Source organism: Ylistrum balloti, unplaced genomic scaffold, assembly GCF_031769215.1.
Source record: "Ylistrum balloti isolate Yb309-2 unplaced genomic scaffold, AGI_CSIRO_Ybal_v1 Utg369850, whole genome shotgun sequence".
In the NCBI taxonomy this organism is placed as follows: Eukaryota; Metazoa; Mollusca; class Bivalvia; order Pectinida; family Pectinidae; genus Ylistrum; species Ylistrum balloti.
Window position 1 is genome coordinate 253,218 of NW_026782003.1, and position 12,306 is coordinate 265,523.

The 12,306-nt window shown below is 33.5% G+C and overlaps 1 protein-coding gene across 1 annotated transcript; it reads left to right on the plus strand.

The window, feature by feature from the left end:
• The first annotated feature begins 243 nt into the window (after positions 1–243).
• LOC132545480 (uncharacterized) lies at positions 244–10,514 on the plus strand. The gene is made up of 18 exons (XM_060209163.1): positions 244–795; positions 2,062–2,132; positions 2,835–2,952; positions 3,230–3,298; positions 3,501–3,589; positions 4,065–4,227; positions 4,593–4,676; positions 5,022–5,086; positions 5,692–5,769; positions 5,898–5,958; positions 6,552–6,690; positions 7,054–7,139; positions 8,556–8,660; positions 9,007–9,085; positions 9,299–9,390; positions 9,724–9,834; positions 9,995–10,129; positions 10,335–10,514. The coding sequence occupies exons 1-18, from the start codon at positions 244–246 to the stop codon at positions 10,512–10,514; spliced, it is 2,277 nt and encodes a 758-aa protein (XP_060065146.1).
• The last annotated feature ends 1,792 nt before the right edge of the window (positions 10,515–12,306 follow it).

Sequence of the window (12,306 nt, forward strand, 5' to 3'; positions counted from 1 at the left end):
TGAAGTACGTAGGTATTACTGGAGATATCACACGTGCGAATCATAACAACTGATTAGAAACATTGACTGCTTAAGGTTAGGATCAAGAATTTGATACTGAAATATCGGCTGGAGAAAGTGAAGGTACAGTAGAATGTAGTACTGTGTATCTATTTATGTCTGAAAGATTATTTCACGTTTCTTCAATACGCAACATTACAATTAATATTTTTATTCATTTATTGGAGTATATGTGATTAAGAAATGGCTGAAAAAAAGGATTCTTCCACAATCTTACGGGACCCGTACACAATTATAGAGGAACCTTCGGCAAAAACAGAGAAAGACTTAGTCACTCATCAACAACAAAATGAAGTTGCGGTCGACGAAGAACGTCTGGCGATGAGAAACAATGCTGAGCTTCACAATGGTGTTATCGTTTTGGATTCAATTCAGATTCCACATTTAGATGATCCTGAAAAACAAAAGGATGTACTGGAAAAAGATAATGAAGAACCCCCCGAATTTACAGTCCGCCTTGGCACTTCTCTCACTAGAAAGGATGCGGACGTCAGGGCAAGAGTACTGCTGAAGAAACTAGCTGTTAGGTCTACTTCACCTCATCCGAAGTCTTCAGTGTCCACTGTTGGGTCAGTGCCGCGGTCAAGACGAGCCAGTGTCCAAAAGGAGAGGGAACGAACTCTAAGAAATATGTCACGAGCGTTAGGAAAAATGTTAAGATCGAGAAGAAAACATAGTTTGGGAAATATGTCAGACACAATAGCGGAGTATTGTCCTACAGAGCCCACGGAAAAGGTAAAACCGCAGTCACTCTTTAATAAATACAATTCGATTTCTTATCAAATACGTGGTACATGGTATTCCAATGACTTAAAGCTAAAAACATGAATGTCGTTATTTTCAAAAAAAAAAAATCAAAATATTGAAATGTTTTTCAAAATCAGAAGTACAAAATTGAAAATGTATGAAAAACTGAGTAGAGATAATTGCGACGCTGTATCTTATTTAACTGTTTAACTGTATGAATTTGAATACAAATTAAGTATAACTTTCATGAATAATTCAAAGCGTAGTAAATTTTACAAAAACAAAAGCAGAGTTCATTTTAACGTTATTGGTAATATGCTTGTTAGTACATCTTTAATAAGGACCATTGATTATGTCACTGTACAATGACAGGTGTATGCACATTACATGTACTCCACATCTTAGACTGACCGATAAGACTAAATCAATGACAATTCTGAAGGCTCGGTGTTTAATTCCTGCTGGGGGATGTTTACATAATCTCGACTTATCCGTCTAATTCCCTCCGGTAATCTCTGTTCTGGCAACAAGGAATTTACATGTAATGTAACAGAATGACGTGTTTACATATCATAGTTATCAGGAACTAAGAACTGTCATGTCACTATCATATCAGCTACAATCCTTACATTTTATTACAATTACTAACGCCTAAATTGTTGTGTGAACATAGAGAACCGACGAAAATACCGAACAAAAAAAAAATAAGAACAAAAGAAAGAATTACACGAACACTTAATAAAATTACAAGGAGAATAAGACAAGGTGTTCCAAACAGATAGCTTTTTTCCGCTTCATCGACGACACCCCCAATACAAATCTTGATCAATTCAAGGAAGTAATGTCACGTTCCCAAACGAGAACGAGGTGTACAACAACGGAACTAATGGCTTTAACATTGCATTTCAATAGTTGCTTAGTTACAACAACCTCAATTACATTTCTTATTCACTTTAAGATATCGCTGGACTTACTATTATTTCGTATAAAATGTACTTAATTACAGTCCCAAACTCAATTTTGCACTAATATAGTTCATGTAATTAAAACTCTATAAGTAATCATATTTACGTCTCGCTTAAGGACATAATAATCACAGTATAAATAATCGTGTTAGTTCTAAATTATTTATCTTAATGGACATTTAAAGTATCATGACGTAATGACGGCAATGTGATTTGTGATTGCATTGCTCTGAAATCGAATGACTCATTGTTTTAGGAACACTTATTGTTTCACTTTACTATTTAAAAGCCCTATCTAAAGTTCAGAAGGATTGCCCGAACTGTGAGGCTTTTGGCAAGGATACTGTTGGCACTGAAAAGGTAAATACTATTGAACAATATATCTGTATGTATGTTATAAAGAGTTTAACGATTGAAATAAGTCAAAGGTTGATTAAAAGTCAGTGTTTGCCGGACTATTGATTTGAAAAGATTCACGTTGCTGGGCATATTTGCATTGTACAAATGTAGACGCCGCAAAAGAGATAACATGACCTTTGAAGTAGAGTTATTGTGAAAGAATAAATATCCTCAAACGAAATGACGCTTAGAAGTTTTACATTGCGTAAGAACAAAAATATGTTAACCTTTTCTCTATAAAGACATACTGTGAGTGATTGTGGAAATATGTAACTACATTGTGTTGTATGATGTATATAGATTGATATATATTTCCTTGACTATAACAACAGCTCGTGCACTATTTCTTCAATAACGTGTGAACAACTAAGTTTACTTTCCCCTGCAGGGTGATCCCTACTACTTTGCTAACTGTCTTGTTTTTTGTGGAATATCTATGTTCCTGAGTGTTTTAGGGTTCAGTTTGTGATATTTCCTAGCATTCCATTTTACATATCACAAGATTTGATAAATAACATTCTTTAAAAAAATATGAAGAAAATTATGTTCTTCTTGACAAGCAAACTCTTCAGTGTCTGTGTTCCTGTAATTTCTGATATTTGTCTTTCGAACCTAAGTTAAAACAAAAATGACGTTGCATTGCGTTTCTTTCGGTTTGAATAGTTACGTACGAGAGCCAGATAGAAGTGAGTGGTCCTTTATGGAAATGTATCTACACGTTCGCGACGACCTCCACAAAAAGGTCGCATTTAATCCTCACAGTTACGTCAAAGTTGAACCGGTGAGCTGTTAACATCGTTATAAATAGTTGAGTCTATCGACAGCAAAACGTTAAAATCTTGACAATAAAACTAATAGATGGATTTTATCAAGCTGAAACGCAAAATTAGCATGATAATTGCTTCAGGTCTATTTTTATTTTTTAATTATAATTCATTGTATAATTTATGTTTCATTACTATGGAAAATGCATGTCATTAGCCAAATTTTTTTCATATATAAGATGCTATTTATCTGAAATATCATATTTTTTCATTTATTTCAACAATGCCACACAGAAACGAGACAGGCTGAAACGGTTGCTCTCCATTCCTAAAGGAACACGGACTCTTGATGATGTGAAAATGGTAGGTCCAGACTCTGAAAATTCACTACAATAGCATGTAGGCCGGTTACAAATATACCTTTTGATCAGATTATTGCACTTTTTGCTCTATCTATCAATCTTCTTTGGTAATTTAGGCTGAATCTTTTCTATCTTGTTTCCTCCGGAGTTTTTACAGAAGCGCCATCATGTGTTGAAATATCTCCTAAATTTTGTGTGTATAGATTCTCAGCCTGATGCGAGATAACACTTCATTTAAAGACTATCCAGCCCATACCCAGATACACTTAGCAATGTGTATGGAATACCAGACGTAAGTTTAATGATATATTTTTATCGCATGTTGTTAAACGACAGAAAATTAGTAACAAATCAGACTGTTAGACTTCTAACTGCAAATGTATTGTTGCTGATCAATACAAAATCGCATAATATGAAATATAACCTAAAGCAGATCATCTGTAGACATTTCACAGAGAGTTCTATTATAGCACGATGCAGATTATACAAATGTACTTGTTATAGTGAATTTACAAAATATATGAAAATTACTAAATTTATTGAATGATTGGGCTAGTGTACTTGGACATCTAGACATTGGTAGTTATTTCAATACTTGATTTTCCTCATTAGCTTCCACTAGGTTTTGAAACTTTAGAGCCTTTAGAATCACTAACGAGTCCTAGAAGGTATAGTGCAATTTATTTTATTTTTGGCCATACATTTGTAGAGGTGCTATTCACATAAATGTTGTTCGTAAATCTTTATCTTTGGTATTTGTGTGATAGATACGAGGCACGACGTGTAATATTGAGACAGGGTCACATACCATCAGCCTTCTATATTATGTTGTCTGGAGCGGCAATTGTCAACACTAAAGACCTTAATCCTAGCACTGGAAAACCATTTTTCCGAACTGTACATGAAATCGTAGCTGGGGACATATTTGGGGTAGGTAGAGTGAAGATTACTTCAGTAGTGAACTGAGGAGACAGTAAATATCAGTATAAATCACAGGTTTTTACCCGAAATTAAAATGGAACCTTAACTTTAATTAATTACATGAAGTTCAATCTTATAATGTACGTTTCAGCATCATAGTTTCTAGAAGTTCAAAGATAACCAAACTACTTCTTATCAAAAAAGAAGGTTGCAAAACAAAGTTTTTTATGATAGAATTATCGACCGAAATATAATATGGAAATTGCTTTTTGTTTTAAATTTTGTCATTTGACAATATACCAATTGTGATGATCAGGTTTTGACTACTTGTTTTTCACACTATTACGATAACAAGTATAATGTATATATTTCAGGAAATAGCATTACTAGAAAGCGGAAGACGAACAGCTACTGTTATTTGCAAGACCCCGTGTGAACTGTTAGTAGTTCAGAAAGAGGTTTGTTGATCGCGTATTTTGTGGATCCTGTTGAAATTTTGAACATAAAGTGAGTTCATCAGTCAGTTTTATCGATTTGAGCATGATGTAATGCTGGATTGAACCCTCAACAGACAATTTATTTTTACTTTTCTTTGTTGCCGATAGATAATGTGGTCTAAGTCAATAATGCGTTAATTTTATTGTAATGTGTAAAGTATAACGGATGAGCTATAAACTGTCTCAGTAACAAAATGCGACACTTTTGTTGTACTACAGTGTTATAATAAGTAAGTATCAATTCTTTTTGTAAAATGTTATTATTAATATACAGGAAAATGCGACTTTTTATTTCACATTTTACAGGATTTTGACGAAATAATCAAAGTCCCACTTATGCTGGAGAAGGTGGAGCATATTAACTTTTGCAGGTAAGTAAACCTTTTTATACCCTTAAGGCTCGTCCTATTTCCTTTAATATTTAGCACGTGTAAGCTAATTTATTTAGAGCACACAGGCTTCTTTTCAGGATTGACTTCATTTTCAGGATAAAATAACGACCGTATTGTATTGAAATGTTTCAGCAATTGTTTTACCAGCAGCAGATACATTTTACTATTCCATCTTTTTAATTTTATCTATTTTTTTATCTATTTGCATTTCTTTTTTTTTTTTTTTTTTTTTAAGTTTTCCGGTTTTTGAAAACACCTGCACTTTGAAAAGCCGTGTGTGTAAAATTCATATTATCCACCAAGGGGAATTTCCCTATACACCGTTTGTCTATTTTTAAGCTAAACTGTCCCACAAAAGAAATAGAAGACGATATGGTATTAAAAAAGCGTTCATTAAAATGACTATTTCAAAGTATTCAGTACTGCATTGAATAATATGGATCGTTAGTGGTATCCACTGGGGTTAATGAGGAGGGCTTGTTATAACATGTAAGCTATAACGACAGTCATTTGGTAGTAATGAAATGAAGATTTTTTTTTCATTTTATTTGATAATACAAGTTTGGTTTTTTATTTGTTTACAGAGATCTACCAGTGTTTAGAGATTTCCCTTGTGAGGTATTCGCAGACCATACTAGTGGATTCTTCTATCAGTATTTCAGGTATTGAATTATTTTCTATTTAACTTTTTTAATGTCTTCATCTTTTTTTAATTATCAAAAATAATTGATATGCGATGAGTTGATTCAGTACAATATACTCACTTTGATGTTAATACTGTTTGCATCAGGAAAGGTGATGTAATCGTCAAAGACAGCAGAGATAGCAAGTTTGTCATCGTCGTGGCAGAGGTATGTATATTTAGTATATACACCAGTTTTATACTTATATATTACTTAACCGGAATACTACGTCATCAGTATAAATCTTGTAAGCAACGTACGGCAGACGTAGTCCGTGAACTTTTAGTTACATTAATGGGCTATGATGTCTGCAACGATTTACGAAATACCTTGTGATCGACATTGGTTTTTAAGATAATAGACCGACACAGGTTATATACGATGAGTAGGCCTCTAATTAAGGTCCAAAAACAATTGCAGTATTCATTTATTGAAAAGCAATCAATATTGAAAGAAGTTACAATACCCCGATCAAAAAAATGAAATCCATATGGAATAAAATAAAACATAGATAAAACGAAAAATGACCCTTGGTTAAGTGAAATTGGTCTTGAATGAAGTAGAAAATGACTACTCTTCTGAACCATCTGGCCTTATCGCCATTTTCATTTCCAGCGGTCTCCATGTTAGCCTCTCTTTTCTGCATATTTGCATCGGTTTTATTGAATTAGGGTTTGAATTATGATTATGTTGACATGTTGGTATTTTCTTCTTGTTTAATAAAAAAAGACTTGTGATTAAAAGTGTATTTACATATGTAGGGGGCGTGTCTGATGCTTAGTGATGTCATAGAAACAGAGGCAGACCGCACGCATGGTCCAATGTTCGCAAAACACATGGAACATGCATTCCCTCTTTACACAGAGATGAGAAAAATACGGGCAAAAGCCAGACGCCAAAGTGAGTGATTTTATTTTACACTTTCATGGAAATCTAAATAAAATGTCTTGTGAAAAGTGCATTGTAACATTGTCTTATAACGGATGTATTTTGTACAATCAATGATTTACAGTTCAGACCTGGAGTCAAAGGATGTTAAGCTTAGAGCTAATATTGATTGAAAAGTTGTGAGTCTCATATTAAAGTGTTGCATTATTTTTCAACATAAACCACTTCCCTAGTTAACTTCTTCAATACAAGGCTTACAACTTACCAATCAGTACTCGTATGTATAAGTGTATATTAGTACTTTGAATGTAAAATAAAGACATATATGCGTTAGGAATAAGAAGAATTATATTCATTTTCTGTGTTTAATTTTAGAAACCGATGACTCTAATGAGACGTCACTTGGCGTCAGTCTGCTCACAGGGACGCTTGATTCGTATAAACAGGAGGCTAAGACAAACGTACGTAAAATAGTGAGAAAAAGGAATGGGAATTATGATGATCCAACGTCTGAAATTTTCAATATTAATTTTTTTCTTTTCATTTTTTTTTTTTTTTTTTTTTTTAATTTATTTTTTGATGTTTTTTACAATGCTTTTAAGTTAATGAATTAGTACATTATGTGTTCATGTGTACTAAATTTGAAAAGATAAGCAGATAAATTAATGTTGTTTTTATCATCATGTAAAATACAGGAACATCGTTTCATTGAAAATGTATAGACGTTGTTTATTGATCAATTGTTTGTCCAGTTCAATCGGATTTTAATCGATTGACAGGAATATTTGAGGTAGAGTATGTCTGCAGATCTTCTGTGATCCTTGGACAATTTTAGACATATTATTTTATGCTTAAAAAGGGAGACAATTCCAAAGGTTAACACAGTTGTGAGATTGCAAAACTTTATAGGATGTGCAATGCGTGCACGGTGTATGCGTGATTAGCGCACAATAGGAAAACTGGGCGATTACGTTATGGCACATCTGTGCGCATGTTTTGCAGTTCTATCGCACAGATATGCGATTTGTTTGTGGTTGATATAAGTTCAGAGATAATGTATAGCTAAGTGTTGGATCGGGTCTTTCTATTTTCTAATCTATACAAAATGTCAGGGTACAAGTAAGTATATTTCTTAATTAAGCCATTAATCTATAGGTTGGACATATGTAGATCTATCAGATACAGGATGCATTTTTATCGTAATTTAAAATGCTTTGTTTATAACGTGCTACACGCGATCAGTCTTAGTGCACAGCCACTTATCATTCATGAATATACATTACAAATGTAAACATTAAAGGGACGTCTCATTTTGTCTCGGCAATTAAACTTCTAAAATCTCATACCTTCGAAAAGAATTTTTCATTTCAGTTACATCTGTATAACTCTTATTTTTTTTCACTCAGTTTGTGAACAAATAATTTATACTCAAGTAAATCTAGAGTGTTTTGCTTGTTACACAGCTTGTTATACAGCCGGTATCCGTACACAGATAATTTTGTCGAATTAGATATGACTTTTATAATTATCGATCAATTTAAGTCATAACTATACGGGTTTTAGGTTTAATTTTCTATCTGTCATATAAACCAAACATATTTACTGAACAGCACCAACTGCTTTATCCTAAACTAGTTTCTCTATAGAGCGTGTGTGCGGACAGTGTCCGCATGAATGTTTTGCGTTGTGCGTTACCACAATTTTAGCAAGGCGTTATAGTACTCGTAGAGATATTTCACCATCTTATTCTACAGATTAGTTGCCATGTCTAGTATTCGCCACTAAATTTTATAGAGAGTATTGCCTTTTCACTTTTTTTTCGGTTGAGCATTCATACACTATCCAATTCTACTGAATAAGATTGCATATCGTTTTAGCTTAGTCGGATGAATAGACGGAAATCTCGACACAATCTGCTCACGAGAAGTAACACGCTTGGATCACTCTCTGACCATACTGAAAAAGGACAAAAGACAAGTGTGGTAGGTAGATGAAGAGAGCTATTGTCGTTTCCTTCATAAGTGTAAATAAATTTCTAGCATAAATGAAGCGATTTGAATAAATGTAAGAGTTATCAAGTCTGTCTTTTATGTTCAGCTTCAAACTAGATAAGCTGTAGTAGTATACAGCTAGTAAGTCCGGGGGGCACTTTCTCAGTAAATCGGCTTTATCGAACACTTGTTACGTTTATTGAAAACGAATGCAACGTAATAATAGATGCACTTCAAATCCAAAGTATCATGTCAGTAATATTGATAATATCATAATATATATTAGTAGAATTGAGTTGCTGTAGATATAGTTTCATTCATGACATCTTCTCTCCAGGTTGAGGAGGCTACCACGCCACTATGGACAGATAGAGTGAGAGGACATACGCATCCTAATGGCTTCCGACACTCAGCGGGTAACGTCGCATTCCTACTTACAAAAATTTACATAAATGTTACACCTTGCTGCTTTTTATCTCTTAAAATACATTCGTTGTATTGTCACGATATCTATAGTAAATTTGACGTCACAGGTTTTTCATGATTCAAGTTTAATTCAAGAATGAATCGACATCATGAGATATTACTGAAATGTGTGTATAAATGATATATGTATATTTTATGAACAGATGTACATCGTAAATCTTCCAAAAGAGATTGTCAGCGTACTCAGTCACGGTCAGCCAACGTCACAAAGAGCAAGTTCAATGAGATACAAATGGTAACTGTTATCAAATAGCATATTAGGTTTTTTTCAAACCTCAGCATTTGACTGAAAAATTATACCGTTTCATCATCCAACTATCGATTTGCAGTACAAGTCAAATACATTATTGTCATTTTCAGTCTACCAGGTCCGTTGTTTAAGGGATTTTGTCTGTTCTAATTGGTACTTTGTGCATGTAACCAACACATTTTCCTTGTTCAATGCAGAATATTTCAGTGCAAGTTAATGGAATTTAAAATGATCAAAATAGCAATAGTATTTAGTATAAGTGTTCAGTTAATGTTAAAGTAAGACTTACCAAATTGTTACGCTAACGATCTGTTTCAGATAGCGGATAGCAATATACCACCACAGCCAGGTCACCACCATCATCATCATTTCTCAGAACCTCGCATACTTCACGCTCAAATTTCTGAGCTAAAGTCAGGCTCCGTATTTGTAAGTTTACAATCACAAAATCAATGTGAACCGACACTAAATGTAGTTAGATATTGTTGTCATTATCGTCGCTAATTATTAGTCAAGCTTTATTCAAAGTAAGATTATTTAATTTTGAAGGAAACTGAAATATATTTATAAAATGTTTACAAATGTCTAGGGTTTGGAGGCTCTCATTTCCCGCCCGTCTACAACGTTAAGCCTTGTCAGTGACGGAGCCGAGTGTATCTTCATTTCTAAGAGGCTGTTTTTGAGGGAAGCTAATATAAAAGTCCTACGTATTGTGACAGACTTGGTATGTATATTTAACATGTCATCATATCTTGTTGAGAAGTACAATAATCGACAATCATTCAAAATTTCACAAGTAGTTCATATCGCTGTTAATCTCAAGTAAGAATTTTGAAGGAAAATAATCATATTTATTTTAATTTTTCCACTTAATTTTGATATCTACACATGATTAAGTTGTACACTAAGCAATGTGAGTATAATTGCAGGTACACAATCATCCATGTCACGACTATATCAAAGAACAAATCTATACATACCGGAAATGGAGTAAGTACAAGATGGATACCGTGCTGGATGTAGTTGACAGACATCGTAATATGGAGTTTGCAATAGTTGGAGGAACGCCAGATAAAAAGTTTCCAACACCAAGTGAAGTTTATAACTAATATCACGATATATAATTGAAGAGACGATAGGATGGCTGTATCATACAATATATCACAGCTCGTTGTATGTTTGTGTGTGAGCTTTCTATGTCGAGTACGTGGTTTGCCTAAAACAATTGTTTTGATTGGGCAATAACATAAATAATTATTCAACGCCTTCATTTTAAGATATTTGATGATTCGAGAGTATATGGACCCCTCGTCTCTATTTGCATATGACCTAACATGTGGTTCACAGATGACGTAAATTACTCGACGCTTGGAAAGATTTCTTCTGTGTTACACGTTTTTGGAATTATCAGCTGGAATGGTCCGTGATTGTTCATGAATTTATCACGACTGCCGAACGTCTACCTTTTGACCTAGTGTGTTTCATCGTATCGCATATTAACCTTTCAAAATTACACTTGTACACGTTATCTGTTTTCTTGTGCGTGTTGCTTTCTTATTTATGGCTGTTCTAAAACGTTCCAGGGTGTTGATTCTGTTCCAGTTACTAATCACAATAACACACAATCAACTGGATAACAATACTACATCAATGGTTACTAAAAAACCACCCTTAACCTGCTTTACCATCACTGACCACTTTCAATGTTGATATTCTACTATACAAAACGCCATAGAACTGGTTTCGATTCAGTAATAATCATGTAAATACTCAGAACGCTAGTGTTCAAAAAAATTACTTGTTTTGTCGAATGAGGACGTCACTTATAAGCAGATCACACGTTGTGCTATATAGCTACTAATACAAAGGATAGCAACCAAACTGGAAGAGGCATTCCGGAAAACCGACAGCTGTAGATGATCAATCATCCGAAATAAATACATCTTGGTTGCAATATAGTTGGTAAGAAGTGTATTGAACGACTCATCGATGACGTTGGTTGTAGAAAAAGCAACAGACAGTAGGAAATGATGTTCATCCTACCTAAACTGTTTATAACATGCGTCATTTGTTCAATTATAGTTGATGTAGTAATTTTCAAATATATTTTCTCTTTGTATTCCGTGTCGTTGAAATAATTGTCCTACATGTTACACTTATACATGTTAAATAGTGTACAGTTACGTTGTTTTTTCTACTTTTTGTCACGTTCAGTTGACAGATAAACAAACTTTTAAATTCATTGTTTTTGACGAACAAATGAGTAAGTGAGAAAGGTGTAATGTTAAATAATGATTTTCAAATATAAATATCTTTAAACCGTAGTACTTAAACTGATATAGCTATGGATTTCAGCATATAAACGTCTTAACAGCTGAAATTAATAGAAAAGAAAAATATATATTTAGATAGGTTTTCATCCCAGCTGTCACGACAGGGTCATTTTTGTTCAAAATAAAACTCGTCCAGAACTTTTATACATGCTCTACAAATATATTGGATATTAAAGAAATTACAAAATATGCGTTTAAATTGCTTTATTATTAAGATCCATTACAGAAGGTATCCTTCATATGGATGTCAAGTGTGTGCCACGGCTCTCAAGTCAGTTCGTGGGGTTTCCTTTGGTTAAAATAAAAGTAAACAGTATCCATATAGATTAGTAGTAGTACTGTTCTAATGGGACAGCTGTAGGCATACAGTGTATGTAAACAAATCTATATAACAATTACCATTGTATGATAGATTCCGTTTATCATTTACCAGCAGTACTATTTATCTATTATATGTTTTCAGAAGAAATCTAACAGATTAACAAGGTGATCATATATATGTCAATTATTCTAAGTCATAAATAAATAATGATTTAAAAAGTGAACAAGTAAAGCAATTGAATTGAGA

Coding starts and splice junctions, on each gene's coding strand:
- LOC132545480 (XM_060209163.1), top strand. CDS start 244: ATGGCTGAAAAAAAGGATTCTTCCACAATCTTACGGGACCCGTACACA. Junction 8,661..9,006: donor AAGGACAAAAGACAAGTGTG/GTAGGTAGATGA, acceptor TCTTCTCTCCAG/GTTGAGGAGGCTACCACGCC. Junction 10,130..10,334: donor TACGTATTGTGACAGACTTG/GTATGTATATTT, acceptor GTATAATTGCAG/GTACACAATCATCCATGTCA.